Below are 20,718 nucleotides of genomic sequence, written 5' to 3' on the forward strand. Positions count from 1 at the left end.
AAACCTATGAATGTGTCTTGATTTTTCTTTAGTCTTTCTTTCATTATCAATTGCAATGTCAGAATTGCCTCTCTGGTGCTTTTACCTTTCCTGAAGCCAAACTGATCATCACCTTACACTTCCTCAATTTTCTTTCCCATTCTTTTCTATATTATTCTCGTCAGCAACTTGGATTTATGAGATGTTAACCTGATTGTGCGATAATTCTCGCACTTTTCAACTCTTGCAATCTTTGGAATTGTGTGGAAGATATTTTTCGAAAATCAGATTGTATATCGCCATTCTACACACCAGTGTGAATAGTCGTTTTGTTGCCACTTCCCCCAGTGATTTTAGAAATTTTGATGGAATGTTATCTATCCCTTTTGCCTTATTTAATTTTAAATCCTCTAAAGCTCTCTTAAATTTTGATTCTAATATTGAATCCCCTATCTCTTCTAAATTGACTCCTGTTCCTTCTTTTATCACATCAGACAAATCTACCCACTCATAGAGGCCTTCAATGTACTCTTTCCACCTATTCGCCCTCTCCTCTGCATTTAACAGTGGAATTGCTTTTAATACCATCGAAGGTTATTTTGACTTTCCAGTATGCTGAGTCAGTCCTTTCAGCAATCATTTCATTTTTGATTTCTTCAGATTTTTCGTGCAGCCATTTAATCTTTGCTTTCCGGTACTTCCTATTTATCTCATTCTTCAGTGACTTGTATTTCTGTATTCCTGAATTTCCCTGAGCACTGAACATTTTTGAACTTTACTTTCGTTGATCACCTGAAATATTTCTTGTGTTATGTATGGTTTCTTCGCAGTTACCGCCTTGTACCTATGTTTTTCTTTCCAATTTCTGTGACTGCCCTTTTTAGAAATGTCCATTCATCTTCACTTTTACTGTCTACTGAGGTGTTCTTATTGCTGTATCTGTAGCCTTAGAGAACTTAAAAGCTGTCTCTCATTCTTCCTTAGTACTTATGTATCCCACATCCTTATGTATTAATTCTTCCTGATTAATCTCTCAAACTTCAGCCTACTCTTCATCACTATGACAGTGTGATCTGTCTATATCTGCTCCCCTGGGTATGCCTTACAATCCAGTATCTGATTTTGGTATCTCTGTCTGACCATGTTGTAATCTATCTGAAATCTTCTAAAATCACCTGGCCTTTCCAAGTATACCATCTCCTCATGTGATTCTTGAACAGAGTCTTACCTATTGCTAGCTGAAATTCATTACTGAACTCAATTAGTCTTTCTCCTCTCATTCCTCACCCAAGCCCGTATTCTCCTGCAACCATTTCTTCTTTTCTTTCCCCCACAAAAGCATGCCAGTTCCCCATGACTATAAAATTTTCATTTCTGTTTATGTACTGTATTACCCTTTCAATGTCTTCATATATTTTCTCTATCTCCTCATCTTCAGCTTGCAACATCAGCATGTATAACTGTTGGTTTGCTGTCGATTCTGATAAGAACAGCCCTATCACTGAACCGTTCACAGTAACATGCTCTCTGCCCTACCTTCGTATTCATAATGTATCCTACTCCTGTTATACCATTTTCTGCTGCTGTTAATATTTCCTTATACTCATCTGACCAGAAATCTCTGTCTTCTTTCCATTTCACTTCACTGACCCCTACTATATCTAGATTGAACCTTTGCACTTCTCTTTTCAGGTTTTCTAATTTCCCTACCATTTTCAAGCTTCTGACCCATAGAATGTTATCCTTTCATTGGTTACTCAGTCTTTTTCTCGTGGTCACCTCCCCCTTGGCAGTCTCCTCCCAGAGATCCAAATGGAGGCTATTCTGGAATCTTTTGCCAATGGAAAGATCATCATGACTCATCTTCAATTACATGCCACATGTCCTGTGGATACACGTTATGTGTCTTTAATGCAGTGGTTTCCATTCTGCATCCTCACGCCATTCATCATTGCTGATTCTTCCGCCTTCAGGGGCAGTTTCCCACACAAAGGACAAGAGGGTGCTCTGAACCTCTGTCTTCTCTTCCGCCCTCTTTGATAAGGCAGTTGGCAGAATGATGGTAACTTCTTATGCTGTATGTCTTCGGCTGCCGTTGCTAATTATTAATCAAAATTTAAGCAGTGGCGGGTTTTTGAACCCGGGACCGATGATATTTTGATTACTAATTAAAGATGCCACCCCTAGACCATGGGTGCATCAATTTAGCATTAAGACAGTTCAAATTAAAGAAGCATGACAGAAAAGAGAAAAAATAAACTGTTGTTAGAGGTCTGCATGGATAAGAAAATAAGATCTACACCTGCTAAGTCACATTAATAAAAGCACATTGCTATTATCACAGCATGTTCATCAGTATGTTCATGAGATTTTGTGGGTGGAAGAGATCATCACAGAAGAAAAATTATAGCTGCCAATCTGTATGAAACAATATATTAAATTGTATTTTGACTAATGTAGCAAATAATTAATTTTTCCTACTTCTTAAATTGTATGCATTTTGCTTTGATCTGTCACTTGTGTGTGTGTGTGTGTGTGTGTGTGTGTGTGTGTGTGTGTGTGTGTGTGTGTGTCCCTACCTCTGACATGTAGGCTGCCCTGCATTACAGAAATGATTGGGATAGTATTGGCATGTATTGCAGGGGTTGTGTGGATGGGCGTAGCTGAGCAGAGAGGGAAAGAAGAAATGAGAGAGAGAGTCGATGAGGTGGACAGAGAAAGGGAGGGGAGTAGATAGATGGGGAGGAGATGATGGAGAGCAAGAGGAGGAGGAGGTGATGGACAGAGAAATGGGGAGAGGTGGTGGTGAAGATAAAGAGGGTGGGTGTTGGGGGGGGGGGAGAGAGAGAGAGAGAGAGAGAGAGAGAGAGAGAGAGAGAGAGAGAGAGAGAGAGAGAGAGAGAGAGGGGGGGGGGGGAGGGGGGGAGAGGAGGGGTGGAAGGAGAGATAGGGGGTGGAAGGAGAGAGAGGCGGGGAGGGGTGGAAGGAGAGAGAGGAGGGGAGGGGTGGAAGGAGAGAGGAGGGGAGGGGTGGAAGGAGAGAGGGGGGTGGAAGGAGGGGGGGAGAGAGGCGGGTGGACAGAGGGAGAGGGGGTGGAAGGAGGGAGAGGGGGGGGAGGTAGGTGGGGGGGGAGGTGGACAGAGTGAGTATGGGGGAGAAGATGGACTGAGAGATGGTGTAGGGGAGATGGACAGAGAAAGGATGAGGAGGTATGGATTGAGAGAGGGGGGAGAGGAGATGTACAGAAAGAGGGATGGAGAAGATGGACAGAGGAGGGTGGAGAGGTAGATGCAGTGGGCAGGTGGAATATGTAGAGGGCTTAGAATGTAAGCTATTTAAAAAAAAGTTTCTGTAATGCAAAGAGTGTGATTTCTATTTCCTATTCGTCATTTTATTACAGGTGGTGATGGAATACCTGCCAGGCGGCTCACTGACAGACGTGGTTACAGAAACTTGTATGGATGAAGGACAGATTGCATCTGTCTGCAGGGAAGTTCTTCAAGCCTTAGAGTTTCTGCACAGTAATCAGGTCATACACCGTGATATTAAATCAGACAACATATTGTTAGGTCTGGATGGCAGTGTTAAACTGAGTAAGTATTTTGTAACTCAGTAATTGTTTATATGTATAAGTTATTTTGTATTTTTTAATAACAGTGATTTCACTTGTATATAAAATTTATTCATGGTGTTAATTGCAACAGAAAATTTTAGAGTTACCAGTTTTGTCTAGGTTACTCACTAGCCTTCTTCAGATCCAAGTAAAAACTTGATACATCTTAGAAAGTTTTCTGCTGATTTGGATTGTCAGAAATAGCACTACAATTTTTAACTGAGGTCACAAATAAATTAAAAAAGAAGTTTTATACACAGAAAATGATTCTTCATCTCACATAATGATTAACATGTTGACCTTTATTAAGATGACAAAAAATCTGTTTATTTACAGATGCCTATAAGGTGGAATACACCATTGCCAAATGCAGGATGGAATACAAAATTTGTTCAACCTGTGGCTAGTCCAGAATGCATAGTTTTTTCACCCATGTTTACTTATATAATTCATCATGATATCTTTGTATTTCCCCACCAGTTAACTTGGAGGACTTGAGACATAGAAAAAACTGTTAACAATGAATGGATGCATGTAGTTACTATAAGAAACAGGCAGATGAATGAATTGATCAGGGAACGGACTAGTGGAAGATGTTAATTCTCCAACAAAATTGAAGTGGAGGCAGGCAGAGCATGTATAGTAGATAGTAGATCTAGTATAGTGGATAGTAGATCAAGTAAGGAAATTTTTAGGTGGACTCCAAGATATAACAAGAGACTTAGGTGTGAGATATGTGGGAACAACATAGATACATATAGTTAAAGACAGTGACGCATTGAGATGGCTCTACTTGGCTTTTATCCAGTTCTCTGTGTCAAGTGATTGTTGTGTTGGTGGTTTCGTTCTGCTGTTGAACTGAATGTGCTATATTCTAAACATACAGTGTGAAAATACAAATTGCAGTGTATAGTATATTATATAAATGCAACTGGAAAATAAGCCTGTGACCGCTGAAATGCAGTGCCACAGATTACCCAAAAGTCATTCTTACAATACATCCATGCCATATTAATTCACATGCGTCTACCTATTGATGGTGGTATAATATTTCAAAATGTGTGGTAGAAAATATAAAATAGTGAAGTATCTTGCTGATTGAAGCAGTGAATGAAAATTTGTACCAAGGTTGTGATTCGAACCTGGGTCTCCTTCTCACTAGGTAGATGTGCTAACCACTATGCCACCCTGGCATAGTGGCTTTGCACAACTGCACAGACTAACCTAGCACACCTCTCTCCCCAATCCAACATATTGTATCATTTACCTATTACAATTTGCTTTGAAACACTTACTGTGTCTTTAATAGCTCCAATCGCTTGCCACATTCCATGTGAGATTTTTGCCCCTTTTTGTTCCTGTGAACTTCCTGCAACTTCTACTATTTATATTAAGTTAAAAAACTGCCAATTTTGTCTATGCATAACTGCATTGTCTAAGTTGGTAAAGTAGGATCGTAATGTAACATATTTTTTATCCACAAATAAATTATCTTTGTTTACCATTTCTGGTTTCCTACCTGATGGTTCTGTTATTTCTAGCTTTGTATGTATATTTTCACTTTGAATCTGAGGAGTCTATGGTGACTTCTAATGCTATAATGGTCTAGGGTCATTACATCCTCTTTAATTTCTTTATTTGCACGATCTTATTTTAACTTCTTCCAGGTCAAATAACCCATCTTCAGGTAACTAGAGTTCTACACTTTAATATCCCTAAATAACAATACATGCCTCTAAAATCAATTTCTCACCAACAACATGCTGTTTTTGAATCATGACTTGTCTGAAATAAGAGGTTGTGCACTATCTTGTATTTTGTGATATTTGCTGAATGGTTTTATTTTGTGTGTAAGAGGACAAGCTACTATATGAAGTTTTTCTTTGTTGTTGGAACTCTGCTTGTAATTTTGTTGGACAGAGTTTGTGATCTTTAATTCTGATGGTAATCTCGCTTATTTCATGTATTACATGTACTAAAAATATTTTTATGTTTTCAACAGCTGACTTCGGATTTTGTGCTCAAATTTCACCAGAGCAGTCAAAACGTACAACTATGGTAGGGACACCATACTGGATGGCTCCAGAAGTTGTAACTAGGAAGCAATATGGGCCCAAAGTTGACATTTGGTCTCTTGGAATTATGGCTATTGAGATGATAGAAGGTGAACCTCCGTATTTAAATGAGAACCCTCTCCGGGTATGTATATTTTATATATTTTGCTTGTCAAATTTAAGCAAAGATAACTGTACTATCAAGAATTATCTTTTGTGTTTCAGAGTCAATTTCTGTAATATATGCAGTCTAACTGTTGCACTGAAACTCTGAATTGACAAACCTCTTTAAAAGAAATCTTGGGTTTAATGAATATTTCCATTGGTCCCCGTGAAACTTCCTTGAGAACAATGTTATTCCTCTCTGTTTAAAGAAGTAGTCTACTTTTAAGGAATAAACACAAATCATTCTGCAAATTAAAAGCCACTTTTTACGCAGTTCCTAATATGTCAAAATGAATTTCCAGTTTATTTCAGTTTCATGCAGTTCATACTTTGTGCATTGTGACTGCAGGAAATGGTAATCTATTCTTTCAGATGACGCATACTTTTATTGTAGTTTAATGAATCAGAAAACGAGTGTGTACAGCCCTGTGTAGCTTGCGACATTGGGCACTTGATCTGGCATAGAAGTCGCAGAGTGTAAGAAGTGTGACCTGAGAAATATAGTCCTGTACCAACAATTTTGTCAGCTTCACCTGTACAGAACTGTGCCCTGCAAACACAGCAAGCTTGCAGTTCAGTGAAAGCTTACCATCATCCACAATGGCACAGTCATAACAAAAAAATTTACAACATGGTGAAGATCTACGATTTGGTGCTGTCTTTATTGTGCAGCTTACTCAGAAACAAGGAAGTGTTGTTAAATGTCAAAACTAGAGGTTTGTCAGATCCAACAGGAAGAACATTTGCATGTCGACATTCAATGATTTGGAAAATATTATGTTAAAATGTTTTAATGGAATGAGAAGTGTCAGCATTCCTATAAGTGGAAACATGATGCAAGACAAGGCTCGTGAAATTACCCTAAGGAAAGGTTTTGAAAATTTCAGTGTTTTGAATGGCTGGTTGGCTTATTTTTAAAAAGTCATAATTTATAATTTCAGACTGTAAGTGGATGAAGTGAGGCTGTTGAAGTGTTACATGCTGTATAAACAAATGACATTTCAGTCTTTGTAAACTACAAAGAAAGATGATAGTGACAGAATAATATTAAGTAAGCAGTAAGTCGTGGAACATTTACTGTGTGCAGGTGTTCGTTTTCGTACGTGCAGACATTAAACAGGAGGTGTAGAGTACAAGAAAATTGCAAGGTGTGACAACTTAGCTTCACCTGCTGTGGGCAGGGCCTTTTATGTTTTGGCATTGCAGCTTGGCAGTGGCTTGACTGTCAAAGATAAATCACACTCCCCAAGAATGAAAACAAAAGACAAGATGGTTTCGTGACAAATGAAATATATTGTAATCTGGTATGTCGTGTTGAGCCTTCAAGGCATGTCTTGTATGTAGAGTTCTGTTCTACTCTAATTTACGAGTCACTCTAATCATCTGTGCAGACATTTATGGAAGTATAGGTGTGTAAAGAGAAAGTAGTGGACGTGCATTTTCGTGATACGAGTAGAAGTTGTCTTCTTTTGCTCCAATAGCAGCTGCAGAATGTGAAGTAGTCAAGCTTTTCTGTGGATGCACACGGGATTTCAGAGGCCCTGATTAGCAGGACCTCTGCTTCAAGAAAATTGGCTACAGTGACTGGATTGAAAGAGAAAGGTAGATTCTTCAAATGTTGTGTCGGGTGATAGATCTTCCTCTGAACTGCACAAGCCATTCGCAGCCTCTGGACGTGGACATAATACACTCTGTTAAAGCCAAATGGAAAGTAGCAGTTGTGCAGAAGTAAATTTTGTTTCTTGAGAGGAAGGAACTGATGAGCCTCAATGCTTAACATCTACACCGACATCAATACAGCGCAAGGCACGTGATGGTATGTGCTGTAGGGTACTTCTGGTATGATTAACTAATCCTCTCATCCCTGTTCCACTCATGAATGGTGTGTGGGAAGAATGATAGTTGGTAAGCCTCTGTATCAGCTCTAATTTCTTGAATTTTCTCATTATGGTCATTTCGTGAAATGTTTGTGGAACAAAGTAATATGTTGTCAGCCTCTTCCCAGAAAGCCCTCCATCGAAATTCCAATATTGAACCTCTCCATGATGTCCAACACCTCTCTTGTAGTGTCTGTCACTGGGATTTGTTGAGCATCTGGGTATCATCCTTGCAGAGCTAAATGATCCCTTGAAGAAACACGCCGCTCTTTGTTGGATCATCTGTGTCTCTCTTATCAGTCCTTTCTGGTAAGGACTACGCATGTATGTTACTACTGCCTGGAATTGTGTAACACAAAAAACTTTGTTAAATTGTTTCATGATGGCTGGTTATGGTACATCAGTTGCGATTGAAGATGATGATGATGAAACAGGGAGAGAATGGAGGAGAATCACAGTTGTTCTTGAAAATGGATCATTCCAGGAGTTATCGCTTGTGATTATGATGTCGTGACTTCCACACCTGAGATGAGTGTCATCAGTGAGAAGTGTGAAATGCTTGTGAAGGCACACAGTGAGATAGGAGCTGACGACGATAGAGGAGGAAGAGTCTGTTGCATGAAGTTTTGCCACTGCTGTGCAAGGAATTGTTTTCAGGAACTTACTTTGGGTAAGGCAACCGCTCATGAGAAGTGGTAAGTCTGGTTTTGAGTCTCGGTCAGTCACAAATTTCCAGTTTTCCTCAGTAAATGTCTGACGATGGCCTCGTGAGCCAAAGATCAGTTAACACAATAAAAGTAATACAGTAGAATAAAAGCAAACTTGTTCTTTTCATTTATTTCCTCGTTGATTTATTTCAATACCTCCTAGCAGGCACTGTCTGTCTTCCTTTCAATTTATATTCATATAAGGCTGCAGGATTAAAAACGGTATGAGTTCTTCCCAACATGTGTGAAAGAACAGATGTCATATATTGGGCTCAGTTACTTCAATATCCCTTCTGTGCAGATGCACATGTGTGGTTGAACTCATATGGGAATCAGTGAATGCTGTGAGAATAGAGGCTTAGTCGGTAGTGACAGGATAAGTTGGGAACTTATCGGCCAGGGACCATGCAGATTGTAGAAACAGTCAAGACAACCACTCAAGAGAAGTGGTCCAGTCAGACACCAAATTTTAACTTTCCTTATTGATTTATTCCAGTGCCCACTAGCAGCTGTTTTCTGTCTTTCCTTAGATTAATATCAGCTAGCTGGAGTGACAGTTTCTGTCACTAATATGCTGGAAAGACAAAACAAACAACAGTTCTTAAGGTTTTTGTTAAGGATGTGTTCTGTAAAAATTGATAAAATGTACAGTTAAATCCCTTTTAATAAATCTCTGGATACCAAAATATATTTTCCTTAAATGGGGGTTTTGCCCGAGTACATGGAAGGAGTGAGTCAGAATCATAATTCAAGCATGTTTAGGTGATATAAGTGCTGTTTAATTACAAAAATACCCATGTCCTGTGCTAAAAATTTAAATGTACTAAATATATAATTATTACGCTTCCCGCAGAAAACATCCTTCATCTTTTAAAAAATCAAGAAGTCTTCATTCTTTTGCTCTTCCAGGATATTGTAGGAAAGAACGTGTCACTCCAGATGGTTGATACAAATTAGAAGTGACTCATCATCATAATCACCACCACCACCACCACCACCACCACCACCGCCGCCAGTTCTTACTAGTGTTCCTTCATAAGCATATCAATCTCAGTATGGAAGCCAGGACATTGTCATCACAACAAACAATGTCCTGGAATGTTGCATTTACAGAAGTATCAGTTTTTTATTCTGTTCTGCTTCTGGAACAATGTAGTTTTCAACAGTTCAGCACAGTTGGTTATGTTACAGAGTTCCTGGTAGCAACAAACATAAGCATAGCCTGTAGAATGGTGAGTCTCATCACTTCCTTCCTGTCAAAGAATGAAACTGACTTGTACACAACTGCTAATCTGCTTCCACAGAAATTATGTTTCCTGAGGATGTACAAAGCATAGGTTTATAATAAATACAATTTTCCTTCCTGCTGTACCCTTCGTGGCATCTAAACACCCGAAAAAGTTGTAAACGCTTCCAACACTGCTGTACACATAAGTACAAAATAGCGTCTTTGTGTTTGGGAAACACCTGGGAATTAATAATGGAAGTCACTTCCATTTCTGTTTGCACATAACAGCATCATGATGTTTTCTTAACTTATTTACCTCCATGACTCTCTCTCCATTAACAGAATAATATTTATGCCGGAAGTCAACTATAAAAGTTGTCAGTTTTGTCAGCGTTGAACATGTATCTGGGCTCATAATCTTGTATCCATTCATGGAAGTGTGATTTTCTTCCAATAGTTTCTACTTTCCTTGGCCAAAGATTCACTTTCTCCACTTGAACTTTGAAATGATGTTTTTCAAAACTATTCAACCAGCTGTTTGATGCACTAAAATTTTCAGTGCCAATCTTCAGAGCAGTTTTATGAGTCTTCTCTTGCAGTATGTTTCTGCTTAAAGCAATGTTTCGACTTTGATCCTTGAAACTCCTTACAATTATATTTTCCACATCATTGAATGTAGATGTAAAAATATTCTTCCTTTTTTGGATCTACAGGATTTGTTAGCATTGGCATATTAGAACAGTTTCTTATTTTTGAATTTGCCACACATTGAGATGTTGCTGTATTGTATTCTTCAGCATGTCTGAAAGATTTATGTTAAGATTGTCATCATTGTTATAGCACTTAGTGTTGGTGCCAAACAATATGAGGGGGTACACCCCCCCCCCCCCCGCCCCCCCCCCCCCATATTGGGGGCATGTGTAGTATGCATTTGTGCCGTTACGTGGGCATAGCGCAACTCATTGCCAGTGCAGTGCCACCTGTTTTGTCAACCTGGCTAGCTCTGTTTGTCTGCAGTGATTGTTTTTACTAGCACTGTTTGTTCTTGTTTCATTTTTTTGTGATGGCAAGTTTAGGTGAACAATGTGCAGCTATGAAACTTTGTTTCCTGCTCACTAAAAATACTGCTGAAACTATTTTAATGCTGAAAACCGCTTACCAATGTGACACTATGGAAAAAACTCAAGTGTACGAGTATTTTGCTCAATTCGAAATTGGTGAATGTTGATTGATGACAAACCTCATTATGGATGTCCATCAACTGCCCAAATTGACGAAAATATTGAAAAAAATCTAGAGCTTGTGCTCACAGACCATTTTAAGAAGATTATGGAACAGTGTTTGTCATAAAAGACCCAATTTATGGCAGACACGAGACTGGTTCTTCCATCACGACAACGCACCTGCAAACACGGCCATCTCTGTTAACAGTTTTTGGCTGAAAATGGCATGCTCCCACTGCCCCATGCACCATACTCACCTGACCTGGCTCTATGTGACTTTTTCTTATTTTTGGGCATGAAAGGACACCGATTTGACAACATTGAAGAAGTCAAGGGGGGGGGGGGGGGGAAAAAAAAAAAAAGGGTGGAGCTGTCAGCTGTTTCTAAAGATAACTAAAAAAAAAAAGTTTCGAACAGTGGAAGCACCGGTGGGACAAATGTATTAGTTGCAATGGACCCCCTCGTATGGTTCCAAGTGGACATACATACAAAATACAGTACTGTTCAGGAAGGTGCATGGAAGTGGAAGCACAAATCAAACATCGAGTGAATAAACCAATATCGCTGTAAAATAGCTATATTGAGAATACTCAATGTATACATTGATATCTGCATGTGGTGCAGTACAAAGTCCTTTGCCTACTGAAGGCATTGTCATTCACAATTATAAGTCTCCTTACTATAATTCTGTTGCACCTGACTAAAGTCAAAGTTCCACAAAGCTAACTGTCCTAGCTATGAGTTGACATCTGTTGACATCTGAGGTAAACACTGAACAGCAATGTATGTCACTGAACTGCTTAATGGCCCCCCTTGCGTCAACTTCGACTACACTGGTTCTTCAACCACAACAATGAGCCTGCACACATAGCCATCTCTGTTAACAGTTTTTGGCTAAAAATGACATGATCCCACTGCCCCATGTACCTTACTCGCCCGACCTGGCACTGTGTGAAGAGTAACTGGGGAGTAACCACAAGTAACTGGTAAGTGTACAGTGCTGAAGCAGCGAGTAAAAGAGGTGTGTGTAAATGGTTTAAACACTTTGGAGATGGAATGGTACGTGTCAAGGGTAAGTCATGTTTGTGTCAACTGTCAACAAGCACAATCCCAGACAACACCGAATGAGTGTGACAGGTGTTTACAGACATCGGCAGCTGTCACTGAAACTGAGCAGGAGAGTAGAAGATAAGCAAAGACAGCATAAGTACTACTGTTCATGAACATCTGAAAAGGCAAAAATTTGTGACCAGTTTGTCACACAGGCTGAATGATGAGCAGAAGCTAACTCACATACAAACGTCTTGGGATTTCATTGATATGTCTGACTGGAATCTGCAGTTTTTGGAAACTACTTCTACAGGATCTGAGATCTGGTGCTACCAATACTGTCATCAGACCAAGCAACAATCAGTGGTGCAGTGTTCATCTTCCCTGCCTCCCAAAAATATCAGATTACTAAATCCAAGCTTAACATGATGTTGATTGCTTTTTTTTTTTTTTTTTTTTTTTTTTTTTTGATAGCAAGAACTGGTGGGTTTGCCCAGAACTTCACCTTTGTGGACAGTTGAATTTCCTCCGTGACAATGCCTGTCAGCACATTGCAGTCCACGTGCTCAACTTTATCACTGAACTCAATGTGACTGTTCTTCAATGCCCTTCTTGTTCTCCAAATTTGGCACTGCCAAACTACTTTTTCTTTTCCCACATTAAACTAGCCCTGAAAGGCTTACACTTCGCAGATGTTGTGTCTATCCAACAATGCTTGCTCACCGTGCTTTGAGCATTTCCACAAGAAGCATTTGCTTACAGTTTCCAACAGCTTTACAGCTGTCAGATGTGTGTTGTAGCTAATGGTGATTACTTTGAAGATCAGTAAATACACACTGCAACTCTTGTTTCCTTTCTTTCCCGAGATCATTCACCAAATTTTTCAATTGCACCTTGTACTAATCGTGCAAATAGTCCTGAGTAGTGAGACCACCCTTACTCACACTACTTAATTACACCAGAAATGGCGTCACCATCCACAAATTGTCTCAATGACCCAATCAAAGGTGGTGAGCTTATTGTTATATTATTGCCATTGACTATGTGGGAGAAGTTAGCTTTAACTCAACACAAAGGTACTTAGGAAGTTTATCTATAGCCACTGACGTGGTGTACCAAGTGATGTGATGTGCACTGTGGCGTGTGTGTGACTCAGTGGTAACAGATGTGATTCAGTGAGCTATGTGGCATCATGTTTTCTTTGTGGCACCATGTCTTCTTCGTACAATAATGGTGTTCTAGCTTTAATCAACATAACATTTTATGCAGATGACACAAATCTCTGCAGTTAGATTCTCACAAAAACTTTTCCTTTTTGCGCAAAAAAAAGAAAAATATTTTTAAAGCCATTGTTTTGGGATATGCGCATGTTCTCCACTACATGATTTTTCTCATGCAACTATTCATTAAAATAATTTGAGTCTTTCGTAACTTATTTTCTCACATCACAAATTCATAATGAAATGGCACTCTTCATTTTGCACTAGATTTTACAGTGAAGAGTTCTCAACCTGCCGGCTGGGGTAGCCGAGCGGTTCTAGGCACTACAGTCTGGAACCGCACGACCGCTACGGTCGCAAGTTCGAATCCTGCCTCGGGAATGGATGTGTGTGATGTCCGTAGGTTAGTTAGGTTTAAGTAGTTCTAAGTTCTAGGGGACTGATGACCACCAATGTTAAATCTCATAGTGCTCAGAGCCATTTGAGCCATTTTCTCAACCTGATTTCGTTTGAGTGTGCATGCTACTTCACTTCAGTAATCTGCGTGATGGTGGCACTAGGTGACATGTCTCCCTGCATGTATGCTTGTGCTTTTTAGCTAGCATATGACCATACTTTTCAGATGCACCTTGTATTTATTTATAAAATTTCAAATTCCCTGCAACAGGAAAAATGTTACACTATGCATATTTCCATATAAACATGTTGTCGTAACGTAGCTCATATAAACAATCTCTTACCACTCTAGGCACAGTTCGGACAAAGTATTTCAAAAGTACTTGATCAATGTTGCTGGATGGTTTCCCTTACTTGGTCCAAACCCCTGAAATTTTAGGATGTTCATTCCATTATCCATTACTGAATTTGGAATTGTAAATCAGAGTTCATGAGATTTATTTTTCAGGCAGAATCTACCTCCACACACACTACATTTTAGATGGTTTCTAATGAACAAGAAACATTCTTAATAGCAGTTCTTTTGTGATTTCCAGAAAATATAGTTGACCAGTTTAATTGAGGTGCATCTGATTTACATGCAATCACCCTTGACAGTAACAAATTCAACACTGTGTGTTTTTACTTGAACATTGATGTTCTCAGTTGCTTTGCGAGGTTGTAGCTGATGATTGGAAAGCTGCAAGTTGACTTTTACTTTTTTGTACCACATCATGCTTGCCCAGAAACTCTGATCACAATTTAGTTTGCTTTATTGGAAGTAATTAATTGAAATGATTCATTCAAGAACTCATGTGTAATGAAGTTCATGCTGTGTTCAGTGGTTCCTTGAAAGATTCTTGAAGTTCCTCCTCAGCTTCTTTGAACAGTTTATGCATTTCCATCATTAATTACAACAGTGTGTCATTCCTGTTTACTGTAGAACCTTGCCTGGGCATTGCAATTGACACCTTCATTGTTGAGCTCAGTAAAGGGTTACCGTATTTGCACATTTCCAGAAGTGTGTTATTGGAAATTCAGAATCATTAGTTGTTTTTATACCAGTTAATTTCCTAACAGCTAGTCCTCTTTACTCAGTTACTCACAGATTTTCACTAGTATTAGTCATTTTGGAACAATACTCAGTAAACATTGTCTGTAATGTCTGACAGTTTTCATGTCATTTATAAAAGGAAATTACAGTCCATGTCACTATTCACTGCTTTACAGAAACACTTGTACAGAATGTTGATCAGACTCTGGACAATGCACCTCTGTATATTTTGCTGCAACTCAAACATGTTCTAGTCCACAGCTCGTGGTCTCGCAGTCACGTTCTCGCTTCCCGAGCACGGGGTCTCGGGTTCGATTCCTGGCAGGGTCAGTGATTTTGACCTGCCTCGAGATGACTGGATGTTTGTGTTGTCCCCATCATTTCATTATCTTTCATGAAAATGAAAATGATGAGTTTGGACTGAGCAAAGGTTCAGAATTTTTACGGGCGCTAATAACCGCACAGTTGAGCCCCACAAACCAAACCATCATCATCAAACGTGTTCTGCTACATTTGCTGAAGATTGCGACATTGTGAAATCCTGGAGCACCTGTCATTCTGTAAATCTACCCATCTCAATAGTATTGCTTCTGGAATTGTATGGTGATTTTCTATTATATTAGTAGTAAACAAAAACTTGCTTAGTTTTTATCTGTAGATTCCTCAAAGACAAAATAACTTTACTGTGTGCCACACTGCTATGTTGCACAACTTTGAAAACATGCATTGTATAACAGCTTTAAATCTATGATTTGTATGAGAGTGAATTGTGCCTCTCTAAGGTCAGGCATCACCACCTACTCACTTTGTGAGGCAACCAGCATTTCATTTCAATAATGTTGTTGTATATTTACTTTAAATTGCAATACATAAACAAATTACATACTTCATTTAACAAGTTGTAGAAAGTGTAGCTATAACAGCTATTATGGCATTCTTGAGAGATCGAGTTTTTGGGTACACAGCTTTTTTGGATTGGCAATGGAAGTTACTGATTTTTACCCATTGTTACAAAAAATTTTTCAGTTTCTTATGTCTGTATATTATTTTGCACAGGGGTATTTTCTTCGAAGTTGAAACAGTCATTATATGTACCAATATACACTGCCGAATAAAAATTGGCACACCCTTTTAGAGGCTTACAATACACTAAATATTTATTGTTGCAACAGTGCAAATGGATTACGTGAAATGATTACATTTATAGATCGATAGCACAAGCGGTTCTGAGCTACCAGGTACTGACCCATGCTGAAACACGCTAGTAATATGTGGTGTAGCCTCCACAAGTGGCAATGTAGGCAATGACTCCGGCATCCAGTCAATTGTACAGATGACAGATACTGTCCTTGGATGCATTATGCCATGCCTGCTCCACCTGTTCACCTAGTTCTGTAAGAGCTGTTGTTTGACAAATCACATGAGTCACTTCTTGTCCCATTATATCCCACACATGCTCAGTTGGAGACAAGTCTGGAGATACTGCTGGCTAGGGAAGTTCCTGCACATCTTGCTGAGAATGATGAGTTTCTCAGGCAGAATGCGTGCAAGCATTATCGTGTTGGAACAACACATCACCTCCCGTTGCAGGAACAGGTCCAACATTTTGCATGAACCATGCTCTGGTTTGTGTCCCCTCTGGAAACAACAAAGGTGAATGAGTGTTGTAGCTTGTCTCACCCCAGACCATAATGCCTGGGTTGGGGCCTGTATGTCTTGGGTGAATGCACATATGAGACAGCACTCACCAGGTGGTCTATGTACAAGTGATTAACACCTGCATGCAGGCAGAAGCTGCTTTCATTGCTGAAGACCACAGTATGGGAGTCCATCTTTCAAGTGATTTTCTGATCACACCAGTCAAGCCTTGCACGTCGATGCTGTGGCATGAGTGAAAGACTTGATAGAGGTGTACCTGACTGTAGTCCCACTGGTAATAACTGATTCACAACAACTCTTGTTGATACATCTGGGCTCACAAGCCCTCTTACCTGTTCTGTGATAGCTGTACGATCTGCCACTGCCACCCTTACAGTGATCCTGGTGGGCTTTCCAGAATCTTGTTCATGGATGTGAGAATGTTCACATTAGCGCTGATACCAGCATCATTGCGCAACCAACACAGCACCTGGGTGGCAATTCTTTGAAAGGTCCATCCCACCACTTGGAAGGCCACAATTTGACCCCTTTTATGCTCAGTCTGTTGGTTGTAGGAAGCGCGAGTGCATCTCCATGGCAGGGTTCGCCTGATATATATATATTACAAAATGTTTTGTTCACTTGCTAGCTCATTGTTTTGTTCTTCAACTTACACGTGTATAGTGTGTGAAAGTACTAACACATAGCATAGCTGGATGCTATCCTCATGTTGTTCGAGCAAAAATACATCATCTTACTGTAGTACACAGGAAACAGACCAGATGTCTGTACCAGCCAATAAACAAATAAAAAATAATTAATAAATGTATGTTGTCGCAATTAAAGAACTTCTATTAGAAAATAATGGTGAGCACAAGATAAAAGGTAAGATTTTCAGTGACTGCATAAGGGTAAATTACTAGATCAGAGTGTGGTAGCTGAAGTGCCATTGTAAATGTTTAGAAATATATAGAGTACACATTAGTGTGAAAGTGTTTATCCTTTGTATGTGATATGACTAATTTTAATGCTGTTAAACGTGCAGAAAAGTGAACTCGTTGTTGTGTGATGTGTGGGTGCAGCAGTGTGTGTGTTGTATGCTTTGAAACATACTTAGTATAAGAATTGGAAGCCAACAGTTCAATTTTAAGTAACAGTAATGCAACTCATGCTTGAGATACAGAATGAAACATTGGAAGGAAAGTCTTTGAAATCTTTCCAACATAAGATGGTCTTAATGTACACTTAGAAAAAAACATAATGGTGTATCAGTTCTTGTTTTCTAAAATTGTTGATCAACTTTCAGGCCTTGTATCTTATAGCAACAAATGGAAAACCTGAGATAAAGGAGAAAGAAAAACTCTCTCAGATATTTCAGGACTTTCTAGATCAATGTCTTGAAGTGGAGGTAGAGAAAAGGGCAGCGGCCTCAGAATTATTGAAGGTATGACAATATTTTTTCTTTTGTAAGCATCAGGTAATAAGTTCCAATATTTTATAAATGCATTTCTGCATCTTTGAAAATAAACTGATGATGGCCGTGGCACCCCGAATAAAATTGTGTAAAATATGTAATTTTAGTTACAAATCAGAAACTTTATTCATTAGTATTTTTACCAAAACAAAATATGACTTTTAATCATAGATATTTTATTTTATTTCATTTTTCTATACAGCAAAGCAAAGTGGTTATAAAATTACTAAAATGCTAGCATCAGACAAGGATTCAAATGAGACTCTGAGATTAAAGGATATGAAATTATGTAAATAATAAATGAAACGTGAAAAGCAGCAAGAAATGATGCTGAAGGGAAATTGAGAATTGCAAAGGCACAATGAAGAAAGGGGAGGAAGAAATTGAAAAAAAAAAAAAAAAAAAAATGACATAACAGGATAAATTAGTGTCTGTTGAGAGGACAAAGCATATGATGATTAGACAAAACTTCATACTCAGCAATTCTGTATTCATCTGCTGGTCGCATCTTGTTATGAATTTGTATTCAGTCCTGAAAGGCTATTTCTCTCTGTCTTAATCTTTAGAGAGTCCTACTTATTCCCAATAGTACCTCTCAGTTACCCAGTTAAAGCCTTCTGTGAGGGCAAGTCAAAAATTATTTACACTTTTCACTCTACCGTTTATTAACATGAAGCTACAGGTATACATTGCACATCATTTTTCTACGTAATCTCCCTCCTTCTCAATGCACTTGGCCCAAAGGTCAAGGAGCATACTTATTCCTTCCAAATAAAAGGTTTTCGGTTGGTCATGAAGCCATTTTTGCACCACATTTTGCACGTCCACATCTGAGGCAAATCTGCGACCACACAAAGCATCCTTGAGTGGCCCAAACAAGTGAAAGTCACATGGAGCAAGATGTGGGCTGGGGGGGGGGGGGGGTGGGGGGGAGGGGTGTGTTTATTCCAATGCCTGAAATTTCATCTCGATGGTTTCGATAGTGTGACGCATGTGTGGCTGTTCATTGTCATTCAGTAACACCCTCTTTGACAGCAAACCTTGGCATTTGGTGTGAATTGTTGGCCTCAGCTTATTTTCCAACAATTCACTATGCCCTGCATTATTGGTAGTCGTTCCCTTTTCCATAAACTCTGCAAGTATGGGCCCCTGTGAGTTCCAAAACACAGTTAACATAACCTTTCCTGTGGATGGCCCCATCTTGAATGTTTCCCTCATTGGTGATTCAGGGTGTTTCCACTGCATACTCTTGAGCTTTGACTCAGGCTCATAGTGATGCACCCATGCTTCATCTCCAGTGACAATTCTGCTTAAAAATGCATCACCTTCGTTGTTGAAGTGAGTGAGTAAGCGTTGACAGACCCTAACGTGGGTGAGCTTATGGTTATCAGTAAGCTTTCTTTGTACCCACCGTGCACAGACCTTATGGAAACCGAGCTCATCGTGGATGATGTGATGGGTGGAGCCATGGCTGATATTCAAAGCAGATGCTACCTCATCAACAGTGATTCGCCCGTCCGCCAGAACCATTTCTCAAGCTTACTGAATGTTGTCATCTGTAGTGGACGTTGATGGCCAACCTGCTCCCTCTTTATTTGTTAAACTTGTTCGACCACTTTCAAACTTCTCAGTCCATAAAAACAATCTTACTTGATAATGCGCTTCTCCCATATTGTGATGAATGTCTGCCCCTTTGACACCCTCCGACCAAAGGAATCAGATCACCACCCATTGTTCCTCTTTGGTGCACACTTCTAATGGAGCTGCCGTGTTGTGTCTGCAGCAGAAGGAAGAACAATAGCGGAAATAAGATCAAACTGTCACAGCATTACCATAACAGTATAACAATGACATGTGCAAGGACAGAAGACAAGGTGCGCAATGTAACAAACATTATGGCAAAAGTGTAAATAATTGTTGACTTGCCCTCGTACATTTACATAATACTGTGCAAGCCACTGTATGGTGCATGGCTGAGGGTACCTAGTACCACTATGAGTTATTTCCTTTCCTATTCCACTGGCAAATGGAGCAAAGGAAAAATATGCCTTTGTGAAAGTCCTGATATCTCTGAATTTCTTTCCTGGTCTTTGCAGGTAATATATGTTGACTGCAGTAGAGTCGCTGGCTCACAAAACTTTTTCAGTAGTCTTTCATGAAAAGAACATAGTCTTCCCTCCAGTGTTTCTCATTTGAGTTTATGGAAAATCTCCATAATACCTGTGTGTTGATCGAACCTACCAGTAACTAACTTAGCAGCATGATTGTGAATTGTTTCACTGTCTTCCTTTGATTCAGCCTGGTTGGGATCCCAGACCCTAGAGCAGTACTCAAGAAAGGGTTGCACTTCTGTTGTAAATGTTCTCTTTTTTTATAGATGAGGTGCACTCCTCTAAAATTCTCGCAATAAACCAAAGTGGACTATTTGCCTTTCCTATTACTGTATTTTTGTGCTCATTGCTTTTTATATTTATGTGCTATGTTGTGCCTGGATATTTAATTGATGTGACTGTTTTAAGCTGCTCATCACTAATGCTATATTCGAACATTATGAGATTGTGTTTCCAACTCACCTCATTATAATTTTCTACATTTGGAGCTATCTGCCATTCATCACAGTAACTAGAAATTTTGTGCAAGTCGTCTTGTATCTTCTTATAGTAACTCAACAACAACACACTCCCATACACTCCAGCATCATCAGCAAACAGCCACAGATTGTTGCCCATCCTGTACATCAGATTTTTATGTTTATCACACTTCTTTGGGGCATTCCTGATGATAACCTTGTCACTGATGAACACTCGCTAACAGGATAATGTTCTGGGTTCTATTACTTATGAAGTCTTCAAACCACTCGCATATCTGGGAATCTATTCCATATGCAGGAACCTTCATGAATAGTCTGTAATCGGGTGCCTTGTTGAACCAGTTTTGAAAATCAAGGTATATGGAATCTGTCTGTTGCCCCTCATCCATGACTCATAGGGTATCATGTGAC

General features: G+C 39.3%; 1 protein-coding gene across 1 annotated transcript in view; it reads left to right on the plus strand.

The window, feature by feature from the left end:
• LOC124594939 (serine/threonine-protein kinase Pak) overlaps positions 1-20,718 on the plus strand; it is a 133,121-nt gene that overhangs the window by 96,160 nt on the left and 16,243 nt on the right. Inside the window, exons 7-9 of the mRNA XM_047133441.1 lie at positions 3,380-3,572; positions 5,595-5,791; positions 17,550-17,687. Coding sequence (XP_046989397.1) covers positions 3,380-3,572; positions 5,595-5,791; positions 17,550-17,687 — 528 coding nt within the window. The remainder of the gene's footprint in view (positions 1-3,379; positions 3,573-5,594; positions 5,792-17,549; positions 17,688-20,718) is intronic.

This window comes from Schistocerca americana, chromosome 2 (genome assembly GCF_021461395.2).
Source record: "Schistocerca americana isolate TAMUIC-IGC-003095 chromosome 2, iqSchAmer2.1, whole genome shotgun sequence".
Classification (NCBI taxonomy): Eukaryota; Metazoa; Arthropoda; class Insecta; order Orthoptera; family Acrididae; genus Schistocerca; species Schistocerca americana.